The sequence below is a fragment of the Odontesthes bonariensis genome, chromosome 17 (assembly GCF_027942865.1).
Source record: "Odontesthes bonariensis isolate fOdoBon6 chromosome 17, fOdoBon6.hap1, whole genome shotgun sequence".
Lineage (NCBI taxonomy): Eukaryota > Metazoa > Chordata > Actinopteri > Atheriniformes > Atherinopsidae > Odontesthes > Odontesthes bonariensis.
Window position 1 is genome coordinate 34,519,327 of NC_134522.1, and position 17,313 is coordinate 34,536,639.

A 17,313-nucleotide genomic window follows, 5' to 3' on the forward strand; every position below is an offset into this window, starting at 1 on the left:
ATTCAACTTCCTGTCCCGCCCCATCAAAACACATGAGAACTCGTGCACGTCTATGTGCACGCCAGATGCGCGTACACGACTCCTCATTCATCAACTCACCTGTCATTTGTCATGTCATGGAAGACACAGTAAGTAGACTAGCCCGTAATGAAGTTCAATAGTCCAGATAAATAAGCGTGGGGACGAGCCTACCTTGTATCGTGCGTGCACAATCGGTGATTGACAGGCAGCAGAGCCCAGCTCGTAACCCGATTGGTTACCTTTTACCGGTCCGGTCTGCAATTTTGTAAACAAACCTGCTGGCTTTGGAGGGACCTAGCGGGACATATAGGGGACCTAGAGAACTAATTTTTTTTTGTATTGGGGTATTTAATGTACTACTTTCAGAATCCCCGGACAGTTCCAGGCATTATGCTTGAAAAAGAGTTGCAGACTGCAGCTTTAATTTATTTTCCCAAGCCACGCGGAGCCGCAGCATAAAGCTAGATTTATAGTTGACGCATCGCTCACGCTGCGGACGACGCGTAACGTCAAAATGACGATTCTTGCCTGGCGCGCACCATGAAAAGGCGCCGCGTTGTCGTGCACCAGTGGAAATTTGTAACTTGCCGCGCGTGGAGAACGACAAACCAGATGGACCAACTCCAAAACAGGCTCACGGCTGACGGTTGTGTCATGTAAAATACTTACATATATTTATACTTATATACTTATATAGGCAAGGAAAGGCAAGGCAATTTTATTTGTAGAGCACAATTCGTACACAAGGCAATTCAAAGTGCTTTATAGCTAAATAAAATCACAAGAAGGCAATAAAATCATTCCAAAAAAACCCATAAAAATAATCATTAATTCATTCATTTAAAAGTGAAGAGTGCAGATAAAATACTTACAGGTGTCATATGCACAGCTAAACAGAACTGTTTTCAGCCTGGATTTAAACATTGTCAGAGTTGAGGCCTGTCTCACATCTTCTGGAAGACTGTTCCAGACTTTAAGAGCATAAACTGAAACGCAGCCTCACCTTGTTTAGTCCTGATTCTGGGCACCAGTAGGAGACCCCTCCCTGAGCTTCTCAGAGCCCGAGGTGGTTCATATGGCTCTAACATGTCAGAGATGTACTTTGGCGCTTGACCATGAAGAGACTTGTACACGAGCAGAGCTGTTTTAAAGTCTATTCTCTGAGCGACAGGAAGCCAGTGCAGAGACCTGAGCACTGGACTAATATGGTCGTATTTCCTGGTTCTAGTCAGGACTTGAGCAGCAGCGTTCTGGATGTACTGCAGCTGTCTTATAGCCCGTTTAGAGCCCAGTGAGCAGGCCGTTACAGCAGTCTAACCTGCTGGAGACAGACGCATGGATCAGTCTCTCTAAGTCTGGTTTAGATGCTATTCCTTTGATTCTGGCAATGTTTTTTAGATGGTAAAAAGCTGCTGATGTTAGAGATTTAATGTGGCTGTTAAAGTTCAGGTCTGAGTCCAATATTACCCCGAGATTTCTAACTTGATAATTAGGTTTTAGAGAGAGAGTCTCAAGGTGACTGATAACACTTTCTCTTTCTGTTTCTGTGGGCCACAGACAATGATTTCAGTTTTGTCTGAGTTTAGCTGGAGGAAATTGTTTTGCATCCACACACTGATCTGTTCCATGCAGTGACACAGTGTATCTACAGGCCCGTGTTCTCCTGCCGTCAGTGACACGTAGATCTGAGTGTCATCTGCATAGTTGTTGTAAGACACATTAAAGCTGCGTATTAGCTGGCCTAATGGAAGCATGTACAGATTGAACAATAGGGGTCTCAGGATTGACCCCTGGGGAACCCCACAGGTCATAGCCATTTGGTCTGAGACACAGTTACCAATTTCAACAAAATATTTCCTGTCCTCCAGATAGGACTTGAACCAGTTTAAAGCACGACCAGAGATTCCCACCCAGTCTTCTAACCTCTGTAATAAGATCGCATGGTCAACTGTGTCAAAGGCAGCACTCAGGTCCAGCAGAACTAAGACTGAGACTTTACTTGCATCTGTGTTCAGGCGGATGTCGTTTGTAACCTTGATCAGAGCTGTCTCAGTGCTGTGGTGGGGCCTAAAGCCTGATTGGAAAGTATCAAAAGCATTGTTAGACAGGAGAAAGTCACTAAGCTGTTGGTATACAACTCTTTCTAGGACTTTGCCTAAGAATGGCAGGTTTGATATGGGCCGGTAGTTGTTCAGTACTGTGGCATCAAGATTGCTCTTCTTTAAAATATATACTTATTTATAAATAAACGATGTCATTTCATGATGTGGAAGCGGCTTTGAGTATTAAGCGCTATATAAAACAGATCTATTATTATCATTATTGCATCCTGAAAGGTAACGATAATTCCCAAGTGAGTCCATTGAAGCACACTATTTCATAACAAACAAATAAAGAAAATGTAACACAATACACTTAAAAGTCCTATAAAAATATTATAAGTACTATATCAGACTATAATGGTGAGAACACACCTAATGAAATTTCAAAAGCTCATCAGCTAAGTAATGGGTGAGAATGCTCAGGAATTTGGAGGTGAGATGGGCATCATCATGCCTTTTGAAATTTCAACTTCTGCAGGCTCATTAAGATTAAGATCAGATTTATTGTCATGCATAAGGTGCCCTTGCTCAAGGGCACCTTGGCCCTGACAAGGAAGTGGACTGACACCCCTCCAGCTGTTTTTGAGTGGCGAGAGTGGAAATCGAACCGCCAACCTTCCGGTTATTGGACGACCGACTGAGCCACGGTTGCCCCGCTCATCAGCTATTATGTAAGTAATCTTTCTCTTTCGTTGCCTTTTCGCTGGCAAGGTTCTAAGCAGCATTTCATCTTTCAGATACTGCAGCAGTATCATTGATGACGGGTATTATTTTCTTCTCCACTTTTGTCGTTGTAGAGTAGTTAGCGGTAATCTTTACGTAGCAGCGACACCTCTGTGACGGAGAAGATTGCAACTCCTGACTGTGCCACTATAAATGGCCGGCACGAAACCGTGACGTCATTAACTCTGCTCTCGCAAGCCATCGCAGCAACCATGCTCGAAGCTTTAAGGATGAAAGAGCCGCATGCGGCCCCGGGGCCACGGGTTGCGGATCCCTGCTCTAAATGATTCAGGTTGTTTCAATATCCAGGTGCCAGGTGTTGATGATGAGAGGAGGGGAAAACAACAATGAGCGAAGAGAAAAGTTTGAACCAAGTGTTGTGTTGATGAACAGCTCTGGCAGCCATGGAGTCATTTATTTGTTGTTTCTCGAAGATTTTTTTTTCAGTGCACTGGCTGGTAATGTTTGCTCTACAGTGGGTTCAGTGGTCTGTCAAATTTAACCCTAACCCAATAATATCAGTCCCACATACTTATAAATTGTGATTATTATTATTTTAATAGCGACGGCTTTCTATCAATCGGAATATTTGTTGAGGCCACCCCTAAAACATTTAAATGTTTTGGTAAAAGACCAGGAGAAACTCATCCATGCATTCATCTCCAGTAGACTCCATTACTGTAATGCTCTTTTAACTGGACTTCCCAAAAAGAGCATTAAACATCTGCAGCTCATCCAGAACGCTGCTGCTGGAGTTTTAACCCGGACTAAGAGATCTGAACACATCACAGCAGCTTTAAAATCTTTACACTGGCTTCCAGTCAGTCACAGAATAGATTTTAAAAGCCTGCTGATGGTTTACAAATCCCAGAACGGTTTAGGCCCAAAATACATCTGTGATCTGTTCAGAGAATATAAAGCCAGCAGAGCTCTTAGATCCAAGGACTCAGGTCAGCTGGTCCAGTCCAGAGTCCAGACTAAACATGGAGAAGCAGCATTTAGCTGTTATGCTGCAAACAAGTGGAACAAACTGCCAGTGGAGATTAAACTTTCACCAAATGGAGACATTTTTAAATCCAGGTTAAAACATTTCTTTTCTCATGTGTCTATGCATGAAATCTGCACGATATCTTTGAATTTATCTGGACTGCTGCTTGTTTTTAAATTCATTTAAATGATTTTATTTGTTTCTCTTTATATTCTTTTATGTATTTTTAATGCTTCTTACACTCCCTGCTGCAATGCTTTTATTTTATGTAAAGCGCTTTGAATTGTTTGTACATGAAATGTGCTACAAATAAATTTGATTTGATTTGATTTAAAGTATTATATTTTGAAATTGTAATCCCGGAAGCCGCGCTGTCCCCGCTGTAAGCAATGTATCCCCCCACCCCACCCCCACCAATCCCGTTGTTCTCTCCCCCCCTTTATTCATTTATTTACGGGTGCTACACGTATTTACTTCGTCTTTTGGCTTCCTATACTTCCTCAGGTCAGTATGTGTGCTGTGAGTTTACTTCCGGGCAGTCTATTCAGATTTTTCTAATCACTATCATTTTTATTATTTATTATTTTTCTTTCCCGCTGACCTAATGTGAAATACCACTGTGGTACCGTTCCTTCGTCTCATTTTCTTCTACATTGCAGCCACTCAATAACAATAAATAAATGAATAAATGTATTTAAAAAAAAGAAACTGCTGCTTTTCTTGCGTCCTCACCGGAAATCGTGACATCCCAACACGAGCCCCGTCCTCCTGCTGCCGGTGTTATGCCGAAAAGTGCATGCCTGCCGAGAAATGCCGAAAAATGCATCCCCTGCTGGTCCCCTGCTTTAAAGAGAGTCTGGAATGGAGTGATATAACTACATTAGAAATTGTTTACCTGATTAAATTAACAGATGCGTATTTCAAGCAGTCCAAAATTGTCTCTAAAATTAAATGAAAATAGTCAAATTTCATTGTTCTAGGTTAATTTTTGGATTATTTTATCTGGGCTACACTGAGTAAAGACTGATATTCATAGAAAATGTCTCCAACCGGCTTTCTGGCTTACTGCAAAAGTGATAGTCACCGCCCTTACTTTGGAATATTTGTACAATAATATAATAATAGGTGAAAGAGATGCTTATGTGGGATTATCATAAGTGTAATGTACATGTAGGCCTATTATTTATCTACATGAAGAAAAAAGATGAACGAATGAAAAACCATTGTCAGCTCAATATCATCACTGTAACTTTATTGGAAAAATGTAATAATCCACACGCCTGAAACGGTTTACGCGCGCTCCCGCGAATTGGGGATGCACTTCTCGGCATTTCTCGGCAGGCATGCACTTCTCGGCATAACACCGGGCCGCAACCAACCGCTGGAGCTGAGCCGCGCGGAGCCGGTGCTGCTGATCTGCTGTCGGATGTAACGGATGTATGGGTGTAAAAACTCCCCGTTCCTGGCCAACGGGCCGCTGGGACTTTTTTTATATAACACCGACTGAGGGATACTGAGGACTTTTCTTTTTTTTTTTTTTTTTCCCCGTTGAATTCACCACAATGTCACAACCAAGGAGACAGTGGCTGAAGCACCTGATTCATCTCTGCTGATCAGCTGTTTCTGATGCTCTGAGTCAACATTAAACCGTTATGAGCGGAACACCACCCACCCATCTCATCTGACCGGCACCGGGGCTGGGGGGGCGGCAGGGGGCTGTGGGGGCACTTCAGGATTTGTGGATGAGAACCGGTCGAAAGCCCAGATCGGAAGGGCCCCGATCATAGCCGAGGAGGAGGAGGGAGTTCGGAGGGAGTTCGGGCTGCTGCGTCTGCGGGGAACCGAACTGACAATCCGTTTCTTGTAGGTGGGGGTCGGGATGGGGGGCGGAGAAGCGGCGAGGCGGACAGAGGAGGATGAGAAGATGGGTGTGCTTTTTGGACTCCTGTGGCTGCTGACCAGCTGCCTGCAGGGCGTGCACGGCCAGGGTGTATACGGTAAGGACACACTCACACTTCCATCTTTAACTGACGTAGGCTTTATATGGCTGCAGCACGTTTGACCCTGAATACCACCAACAGCAGCTTGACCTTGTGAGGGATTTAGAGCGTTTATGCTGAATATGTGCGCGCGTGTGTCAGAGCGAGCTTTGCTCACACAGCCCCACCACAGCCATGCCTGGCCCGAGGGCACGGCAGGTAATACAGGCACACACACACACACACACACACCTGTGGATACCAGCAATGACATCAGGATCCCTGATGGACTCTTTGATTCAACTTAAACAGTGTGGTCAGAGCTCTGTGTGGTTATTCTGTTTCTGTGTAAACTTATGACTGTACCAACCCCCTGAAAAAAGTTACTATGACAGGTCACCACATGTGTTTGCTTTCTAAGTGTTCCACTCATAAACTGTTGACACTGTTGACCCGGCACAGAGTGAGACTCCTACAGTAATCAAGTTCCAGCTCTTTTGGGTCTTTCAGCTGCATCTCAGGCTGACTTTGGCAGCTCAAGTCTGCTCACTTGCAATCAAAATGTGGGATCAAGTCATCAATTCAAATTTCTGTTCGCTTTTTCTAAAAGTGACTTTTTGAAATAAAGCAAATAAAAAATCTAATCAAATTTATTTATATATATTACATTTCATGTACAAACAATTCAAAGTGCTTTACATAAAATAAAAGCATTGCAGCAGGGAGTGGAAGAAGCATTAAAATACATAAAAGAATATAAAGAGAAACAAATCAAATCATTTAAATGAATTTAAAAACAAGCAACAGTCTAGATAAGTTAAAAGATATTTCATGCATAGACACATGAGAAAAGAAATGTTTTTAACCTGGATTTAAAAATGTCTCCATTTGGTGAAAGTTTAATCTCCACTGGCAGTTTGTTCCACTTGTTTGCAGCATAACAGCTAAATGCTGCTTCTCCATGTTTAGTCTGGACTCTGGACTGGACCAGCTGACCTGAGTCCTTGGATCTAAGAGCTCTGCTGGGTTTATATTCCCTGAACATATCACAGATGTATTTTGGGCCTAAACCGTTCTGGGATTTGTAAACCATCAGCAGGCTTTTAAAATCTATTCTGTGACTGACTGGAAGCCAGAGTAAAGATTTTTTACAAAAATCAAGAAATGGTGAAAAATCTTTTCATCTTACCGTTTTCATCAGCATATGGAGTTCTCGTAATGGGAAAGTCAAAGGAAGTAACTACATACTTAGAGAACACAAAGACAATTGGGCAAAAATCCATTGATGATGGTCAAAGGATGAAATCTCTGTTACATTTTTCATTGTTGAAATTACAATATCCATTTTCCATCCATTTTTTAACTTGCATTCTGATGCTTGTACAGCAGCTCATTGTGTTGATACTCTATACAAGAGTTATTTTCCACAAAATCCAATGTTTTCCTTTCCCACAATTTCTTCCAGTTATTTTCTTGTTCTTATTTCTAATCTCTCACGAGTTTGACAAAAGAAATATAGAATTTATTGTTCACTTGCAAGCTTTATTTTGTATTTTTTCATGTACATGTCATGTTCTTTAGCAGCAGATGGAGTTAGCTCATTTGTCCTCACGTTACCTTAATGTGATATACAGTATGTTGTTACTTCAGACGTAAAAGGACACTGAAGCGTAAAAATAATCCCTGTGAGTCATCATCTTAAAACGCAGCAGAAGTGTGTGTTGTATTCTTTAAAGACATTCTCCTCCACTGTGATTGCCCTGCTTTCTTCTTACTTTGCTGTGCATGGGATGTTTCTCAGCTGCAACCTTTGGGCAGAGGGTCAGCAATAAAATGTCATTTTATTAGCCTAAAAATAACTTCAACTAACTGTTGTTCAAACAAAAAAAACACGCATACATACCTATTTCATTGGAAGAACATTGACTATTATAGAATGGAAAGATGGAGAACCTCTCTGTGAGAATGTGGATGTGTTGACTTGTTTTTGGTAGGGCTGGGCAAGTTAACTCGTTATTATCGCGTTAACTCGCTAATTATTTAACGCCGATAAATATTTTATCGTGCATTAACGCAGTTGTTTTTTTATTTTTTATTATTTTTTTTTTTATTTTATTATTGTAAAAGTCTGTTGCTCACAGGCTTTTATTTTGTAAAAGTCTGTTGCTGTCTGCTGCGGAACAGGAAAAGAAAGTAATCGGCGGATCCACCAAACATGGAGAAGGGTACGGAACTTTTACTCGGCCGTTTTCATTTTAAAGTTCTTCCAGACGGCGGAGTCGACAGAACCAAAGTCATCTGTAAACACTGCCAAGTTGAATTGTCTTCTCAGCGTAGTAGTTCCAGTCTAAAATATCACTTAAAGGCAAAACACACAACTGATAGCAGCAAGTCATTCAAGGAAACAGACAGTGGAGCGAGGCTTCTACATAAAAACTACAGAAAGATGCTGATGTTAAAAGTGTGTTTGCACAACAAATGTTATGGCACTTTCATTCATATGGCAGCACATTTAAAATAAAACTAAATGCTAAAAGCTATACACTACTTTTGGATTCATTTTGGGATTCTGCGTACAAATGCGATTAATCGTGATTAATCAGGGAAATCATGTGATTAATTAGATTAAACATTTTAATCGTTGCCCAGCCCTAATTTTACAACAAAACTAGTACATTTATTCATCTGATTTACCGCTTTGCTCTTTGGCGCTTTGCCCTATAGTCTCTCTCAAACCTCCTTAAAGTATTGTTATTATACTGCATTGAGGAGCATTCAGATGAAATGGATCTCTTTGAAAGATTGTTAAGTTCTGCACAAGCCTGCTAACAATGCATTGATGGGAATCAGGTGTGTTGAAGGAGGGAAACATCTAAAACCTGCAAGGACAGCGGCCCTCCAGGGCTGGATATGGCCCTGCCTAATGCCCCTTTTCCACCGAACATTTTTGTAACAGTACAGCTCTACACGGTCCCACTCTACCCTGATTGGGAGCTTTTCCACCGCCGGTTGAAGGTGGGACCCGTTACGATTTTTAGTACCGGCTAGTACCTGCTTCAGAGGTGGGTCTAGTCGGTACTAGTCGATACTAAAACGTCACGTGATCAGTGCTGTCCACTGATTGGTCAGGTGAAATTACGTCATACACACGATGAAGCTCGGGGAGCTTTAAATAATCACCCGCCATGTCTGAAAACACACCTGCGAGAGCAACAGAGAGTAAACAGAAATACGAATATGGAAGACCAGAGAAGGAAAGCCAACCCAAGGACAGTGAGCGAGGTGAGCGTTTTCAGTGACTACATGCCACCGAACAATCAACAACAGCAGTAATGCTTCGATGTCATCCAGTGCCTCCATCGTTGTGTTTACTTTTGACTAACCGCGGCGTGACACTTTGTAGTCACCTGAAACCGACGTCACGTTAGTGGTGAACGGGCCGACTCCGCCCACTTCCAGGTCACGGTTTGGGTAGAAAAGGAAATGGTACTGGTGCCGTGTAGTGTCGTGCTATATCGAACCGAGTAGAGTAGGGCTAGCTCGGCGGTGGAAAAGGGGCATTAGACCACGGGAGTTCAGAGCATCCTGTGCATGTTTAGGATGGGGGGGTGACATTTGAATACAGTCGGAGAATTTCATCACATTTGATTTTTGGAAAAAGTAACAACTTCAGAGCATACAGTAAACACAAAAACTTTGAACAATTTGATCGTTATTTTCGTGTGATTTTTAAACTTTCAACATCTTCCTTCTGCGGTAAGTCAAAGCAGTATTACTCTGCATTAAAGGGGAAGAAAGATTCACTTTGAAAGAGTAACTGCTATACCTTCAAAATCATGTAATGACAACTGAGCACACTCCATCTGCTGATAATGTCAAGAAGTTGTTGAAAGAATATAGAATTAAAAACATCATTTTAAGGTTAAGATTCTTATGCTGTATTTTATCCTGTGATAAAACATTACTTGAAGTGGAACTAGTCAGGCCATAGGAGCCTCCACTGGGGACTGCCATCGTACAGAAAACCTGCCCTTACCTGCCAGTATTGGACGCTCATTGGCGAAATGTTTGTATTTTGGCAAAAAGCTGAGAGCTTAGAGTCATTGCCATGGGTGGGGCTAAATATCGGTGTCAAGCTTTTGTCAGACCTTTTGTTTTATGATGGTAAAGTGTGCATTCACTTCATTTGAATGCACTTTCCTAAAAGAATTTGTGAAAACCCCTTGCCATTATTCACTTCTATTCAGCAAAAGCTACTCATTTCTTTTTTCTTTTTTTTTTATGTTTCCACTTATTAACAACTGCTCTGCTTGTTACAGCCCTTTGTAAAGCCCTATGTTCTGACTAAACTACACCATCTAGTTCAACTCGATGCCGTTTAATGGAAATATACTCCCTTAGAGTGTTGTATTAGACAAGAAAGTTTTTGGTTCTGTTTTTAGTTCCTGTTTAGTTTTTAGTTTTGCCATGTTTTACAGTCTCGTCATGTTTTAGGTGTCTGTCATGTCTTAGTTTTAAGTTTCAAATTCCTTTTTTAGTTTTTGCCATGTTTCTGTTGCCCTGCCATCACCTTCACTCTCGTCACCTGTGTTTTTCCCCTCAGCTGCACTCAGTACTCAGTATTTAGTTTCCAGGTTTCCTCGTTCACTTTGCCAGATCCTCACTGGCATTCAGTCTTCCTTGTCACAGTTTTCATGCCAAGTCAGGTTTGTCCTTTGGTTTTATCATAGTTATTGTCAGGTTTTTGTTTTTCACAGTTTAATTTTTGTAATCCGGCTCAGTCGCACTTTTTGTTGTTCTTTAAAATAAATCAAGTTTGTTTTTTTTTGGAAATATCTGCATCCGTGTCCTACCTTCTCCACGCCACGCATCACACCAAACGTGACACCACTTGGAAGTGTTTCAGCTTGTTACTCTCTGACTTGCAGTTGCCTTTGGCTCACTCTTCAGTGAGTTTGGCCATAAATGGAGAACACAGAATGTATTATGTAACTCAACGTACTTATATGGATGTTGTCAATGAATTTATGTTTCATAAATGCATAGCAGCACTGTTTGCCTTGTTAATAACAAGCCTGGGGGTTAATTTACACTAATTGTGTCTACATTGAAAAGCTAGTTTATAATGTACATTTGTCTTAACTGATTACTTGATTAATCAATGGTATAATCTATAAAGTACTAATACCAGAATAATTGTTTGCTGCAGCCCTGAATTCTATTATACAAAGAGGTCTTTACTGAAACCCATTAATTTTAGTGTAGCATAGATTTTAAATTATTTTTTAAATAGATATAAACAAGTTTGTTGTTTTTTTCTTGAGAATCCTTGTTACATTAAGAATACATTGCAAAAGAGAAATTTGGTCCTAATATAAGATATAAAATATTAATTGTTCTGTAATGAAAATGACCTTTTGTTAACAACATGCTTGCTCTCTAACATCACCTACCGTACTTCACTACATATGCTGCTGTCCCCTACTATCCCCTTAATGGGACCATCTCCCACTGATTCACTCAGTGGGGTTACATGGATCGGATTATTGGCTAAATTACAATCAGACTGAGTTATTAAGTGCATGTAGACACCTTAATCGGACAAGAAATTGGATTGGATCGGATTAAGACCCCCAGATAACTCTGTTGAAAGTCACTCTAAACCTGCTTGTAGACGCTGAAGCACGTGGTGAATCAGACTTTGCGTTCTGCGCATGCTCCAGATGTTTTCCCGGGGTCGTGACCCGGAAGTCAAAGGAGACGATATTCCTGTTGTTGTCGCCGTCAGAAAGAAAGAAACAACGCGATGTAGAATGCTCCGTTGGGCATCGAGTTTGTGCAACAAGCAGCTCATCACAGACCAAATGTAGAGGGACGTAGCTTCATCTGGCTCTGCGTTCTCCATCTTTCTCCAATGCCTGAGTTTGTTGTTGTTGTTGGTGGTGAAGAGGTCAACAGGAAGTGGCTCTATTAGCAACAGTTGGAATGGGTACAGCGCCACCTATCATACCGGGGTATGACACGCTTTGTGCCTCTGATCCCATTCATTCACCGCCAGATATCCAAGGAGAATTGAGTTATGCTCAAATAAGGAGCATAACCCAACTATAGCTATAATGGAATTAATCTCACCATGTAGACCCACTGAGTGATATTGGTGACTTGTAGTTGGTACATGAATACAATGAGAAAAATCCTGTATATGCTGTGTGTGTCTGTTGAGTGACATGAATATATCTGCAGCAGTTAAGAAATGGTTTTGCTATATTGCCTGTCAGCACTGATATGCGAATTAGCAATGTGCTGATAACCTTTATTGGAACGCAGCTGTTGTGAATGTTTTAATGCAAAAGAAAATCAAACTGGTCTTGAGAAAAAAAATAATTTTCCAAATCATTTGACCAGCAGACATGGTCTTAAAACATATTTTTCCTGTGGATGATACCTGTGGGACTGTGTATTTTCTACTTAGTTGTTTCTGTGCAACGTTAGATCCCTGTCGGATTATCTGTAATCATGTGCTTCTCAGATGAAAGGGGATGGAGTCATATCATATGATATTTATTATTACTTATTATCCTAAAGTGTGCTCTGATGACATTTCTGTCAAGTCCATCAAATAGAAATTCTAGTGACCCGTGTTGGGGATAAAGCAGCCAATACATACAACACCGGAAAGGAAGGAGAGAATGGAGGCTCAAGGAAGGAAGGAGAGTAAAAAGGATGAAGAGGAGATTAGGACACAACATCTGTGCAATATTTTTTACATTCAGAGAGTGGAGGCTGGTTGTTCTGTTTCACTGCTGTTAACATGATTTTCTCTGTGATTCGTAAAAATGCAAAAAAAGGCATTGGGTGGGCACGTAGAATGCAGGGTTTCTCCTAGGTCAGAGTTCGGGTCCCTGTGGCTTTGGAAAATAAATCATTTAAATAATGAATAATTAAATTTAAGTATTTAATTTAAATTTGTTTTATTTTTACTTCGTTAGTTGTAATGTAATTCAAAATTTGAAGATTGTAAGATCAGACTTTATTGTCATTGTCACTGCAAAGTTACAACAAAATTAAAATGGTGCTTGACTCATTTAAAGTTAAAAACAAAGTATAAGAAAAAAAATGATGGTGACCTTGCAACATTAAAATAAAACTAATGAATAAAACTTAATTTTTTGTGGCTCAAAATATGCGTCACAACAGCCGATGTGCGACACCCGCCGGCACGCAATTTATCGACTCCCGATGGCTAACCATTTTTCAGAGTTCAAAAAGTTTTTGTTGCATTGAGAAATAAAATTTTGTTTTCTCTGTAGCAATTTATTGATTTCATAAATGCAACACACTTGAGTTTTTTTATATATATACATAGCATAAAGGTAAAAAAAAACTTTATATTCACTGTTATCTTCATTTTAGTCAAAAGGGTTTTGTGGCTCCTGGCTTTTTCTTTTCTGTGGAAAACGGGTCCAAATGGCTCTTTGAGCGTTTAAGGTTGCTTTGAAATTCCCTGTCGTGGTATACTCTGTGTTTTGTTGAAGTTTGTTTTTTAGATTAACATAAAGAACTGCTGCTCATACAGGCACTCATTTATTTCTCATATAAAATGAACTATATAACTAATGATGAGATTTGGGGACGGTGGGCGATTCCATAGAATGGAGGGGTTTGAGTGTCCTAATGAGCCTTAGAGCTTTGTTGTCAGGGGCGTTAGCCCCTGGAAGGGTCTCCCATGGTAAATTAGTCTCAGACTAAGAGCGATTCGAAGACCTGGATGGCAACACACTATTAAAGTCACCACGCCCGGAAAAGGAGTTCACCTCCATACAAAACGTTGCTTCTGGAAATGAACTCCTGGAGGGGGGCTGGACTCTCTCGTACTCTGGAGTTGCCCATGGAAACAAGCATCATGTGGGTGTGGGGAGCTCTGTGTTGGAGTTCTCCCCAGTGAGCAAGAGGGTCACCTCACTGTGGCTGCAGGTCACAGGCGTGAAGGTTCTGACTGTTTGTTGTTATGCACCAAACAGCAGCTCCGCTTTCCACAATGATGGAGTGACCTGGGAGGCGTGATTGGGAGGAACAGCCTCCATGACCTGAATCCTAGTGGTGTTTCGATATTGGACTTGGACTGTGTTGATTGATTGTTCATTACAAACACCATGTTCGAGCATATGGTTATTCATAAGTGTACCTGGTACCAGATCACCTTTGGCCAAAGGTTGATGATCAACTTTGTAGTCATGTCATCAGACCTGTGGCCCTATGTCTTGGATACTCAGGTGAAGAGGGTTGCAGAGCTGTCAACTGCTCACCACCTGGTGGTCAGTTGGACCGGTTGGTGAGGGAGACTTCTGGCAAGATCTGCTCAGCCCAAACAAGTGCACATACGGGGGAGGTTGGGGTCATGGAATCTGAATAGACAATATTCAGGACCTCGATTGCGGATGCAGCTTCCGAGAGCTGCGGCCTGAACGTAGTTGGTGCCTGTTGCAGCGGAAACCGGAGGACCCACTGGTGGATGTTAGCAGTGAGGGAAGCCATCAACCTGAAGGAGGCCTTTTGGGCTTGGTTTTCCCAGGGACCGAGTGTCTAAAAGGGCTGCAGAATTGTTGGTTGCTGAAGCTAAAATTTGGGTGTGGGAGGAATTCAGGGAGGCCACGGAGAAGGACTTTCAGTTGGCTGTTTTGGCAAACCATTCGACGACTCAGCAGGGTAAGCAGGGTCCATCTCAGGTTGTATTTGACCTCGGTGGAGAATTGCTGACCCCAACTGAGAATATTCTCAGGCAGTGAAAGGAGTACTTTGATGATCTTCTCAAGCCGGCTAGCATGTCCTCTATTGAAGAGGCAGAGTCTGAGGACTTGGGAAGACTCGTCCATCAACTTAGTGGAAGTCGCTGAGGTTGTTAAAAAGCTTTCCAGCACTAAAGCTCTGAACATGGCGGGACTGTCTCGGCTGACACACCTTTTCAATGTCGCATGGAGGTCTGAGACAACACCAGTGAAGAGTCACAAGTTGATTAAGATAATGGATAATACACCCTTTACCTCAGAGATTCTCAGAGATTCAGACTCAGGAAGAGGAGGAATTGTTTGGGAGGGAGAAATATTTATAGTTTAATGTTAAAAGAATAAAAATCTTGACAGTTTCTGTCCATTTGTAATGTGTGTGAAAGTAATTAGTAATGATACTTTACTGTACCCTAAGTAACCAGAATGACCACAAATGTATGGCATTCACATAAAGCCATCGATATACAGCCTGGTATGCGAGGTATTATCATCAAATAAAGACTGCATTGTTGTTTTGTATTAAGACATCCCAGTTGTATTTATATCAGGTGACCACATGAGCCTTTTTTGTTGTTTAAACAATCACAGAAACACAAAATGACTAAAAATACACAAACCCCCCCCACACTTTCCATGTATTAACCCTCTTTATGTGTGTGTCTTTATTTTTCTGTCCACAGCATCCCCTACAGTGCAAATAGTGTACTCAGGTCAGCCCTGTAACATGGAAGAGGAGCATTACAGTGAGAGGGTTTACACTATCAGAGAGGGAGAGACTCTGGAGCTCCAGTGTCTGGTGACTGGACACCCTCGGCCACAGGTAACACTACTCTGGGTACACTGGGAATACTGGATGTATGAGGGGTTGTATTTGTGTAAAAGCCCTTAAAAGGGGATATTTGGAAGAAAGATGAGCAAACTACAAATCTACAAGAACGCAGCATATCTATTTTTCAGGATGTATGTGATTTTCTATTAGGATACACAGTGAGTAGGGTTGCATAAACCAATTGATATTTGATACTTATCACAAAAGTCACAACAACATTGCCATCTTTGCAACCTCCACTGACAGACATCTTCTTCTACAGCACCGCTGCAGACAGAACACGGGGGGGGGGGTTTAATTATTATTATGTTACAGCAGAACACCCAGGCAACTTGTTTTATTTCATAGTCGTCATATCTCTTACAAAACACCGGGAGTCATTGAGAATCTCTTTTGTGATTGAGAGACCTGAGTGAACAGCCTGTCTTCAGTCAAAACAACACAGGTGGGAACAATTAAATTACACTGGTCAGTCTGTGTCTGTCAAGTTAGCAGCTCAATTGGCCTCATTCACCAATACCTTAAGAATTTTCTAAAAAAAAAAAATGTATGTGGATGAGATCTTTTAGGTACCGGAGCAAGGCAAGATGTCTTTTAGTGTTAGAGAAGAGAAGAGATGGAGAGCTTAGTCTTCAATAGATTCTTGAAGGTGGAGAGGGATGCCCCAACTGTCAGTACCTCATTCCACCACCATGGAACCACAAATGAGGACTGTCTGATGGCCTTGTAGGGGACAGCAGCACTATCTAATTGAGTGGCCTGTGTGGTTGAGTTTACATAGCTGGGTGCAGAACCTGCAGTCACTCTGCAGGCAAGCATTTGTGGTTTGAAATCAAACACTGCTGTGGTCTGTTCTGTTTCTTAGGGGTTTCCACACAGGGAGACCTGGAAGAAGAGCTTTGCAGTAGTTGAGATGAGAGGAGATACCCATGGCCTGTACTTTTGTGGTACTGCGCAAAGTAACACAATCAAGAAGCAGATGCAGCATGGTCAGAGAAGGATATCTGGTCTGATAACATCTGATAACATCCATGATGATGCCCAGGTTTCTTACTACCTTCGGCAGAGATGGTTGAAGAGGCGCATTTTATGTTGATATTGTGGTCAATGGAATAAGTAGCTGGGATAACCAAAAGCTGAGTCTGAGAGGGATTAAAGGATAAGACCGGTTTTTTGACATTGGGCCCTTGATTTCACATTATAACATGATGTTCTACTCACCCCTGCTTGTTGTTGAACATTTGGAGCTGTTCCGAAGATATTCGAGAGGCGTCTGGCTGCTCTCTTGAGATATTCGGCCATGAAACGGTTTCCTATGGGCAAGCTTATACAGGCACAAACTATGCTGTTTATAATTTATTAATTACTGTACATTAGCACTGATAACGTGGAGGTGCGTCGCTTACTTAAAAAAATCCGGGTTACTGTAATTTTGATTTTTTTGTCGTAAAGTGGGTGTTACTGACGTCCTCGTTGTGCTACTGCCACAGACAGCCCACAGACCTGCTGCCTATTTATTCATTCGGCTAAAATTCAAAATTAGTAACCCGGATTTTTTTTAAGTAAGCGACGCACCTCCACGTTATCAGTGCTAGTGTACAGTAATTAATAAATTATAAACAGCATAGTTTGTGCCTGTATAAGCTTGCCCATAGGAAACCGTTTCATGGCCGAATATCTCAAGAGAGCAGCCAGACGCCTCGCGAATATCTTCGGAACAGCTCCAAATGACCAACAACAAGCAGGGGTGAGTAGAACATCATGTTATAATGTGAAATCAAGGGCCCAATGTCAAAAAACCGTTCTTATCCTTTAAGATGAGGTTGATGTTCCTTCATCCACGGGGATGTCAGAGAGGCTAGCTGAAATTCATGCTGAAATCCTG

At 41.6% G+C, this 17,313-nt stretch overlaps 1 protein-coding gene across 3 annotated transcripts in view; it reads left to right on the top strand.

Annotated features, from left to right (window-relative positions):
- Positions 1–5,600: 5,600 nt before the first annotated feature.
- The window catches only part of mdga2a (MAM domain containing glycosylphosphatidylinositol anchor 2a), a 93,032-nt gene continuing 81,319 nt past the window's right edge, over positions 5,601–17,313 (top strand). For all 3 annotated transcript variants that reach the window (XR_012766800.1, XR_012766801.1, XM_075448243.1), the window contains exons 1-2: positions 5,601–5,831; positions 15,280–15,419. Coding sequence is in view for 1 of the 3 variants with exons in the window: in XM_075448243.1 (XP_075304358.1) it covers positions 5,714–5,831; positions 15,280–15,419 (258 nt within the window). In the remaining 2 variants the exon portion in view is untranslated. The remainder of the gene's footprint in view (positions 5,832–15,279; positions 15,420–17,313) is intronic.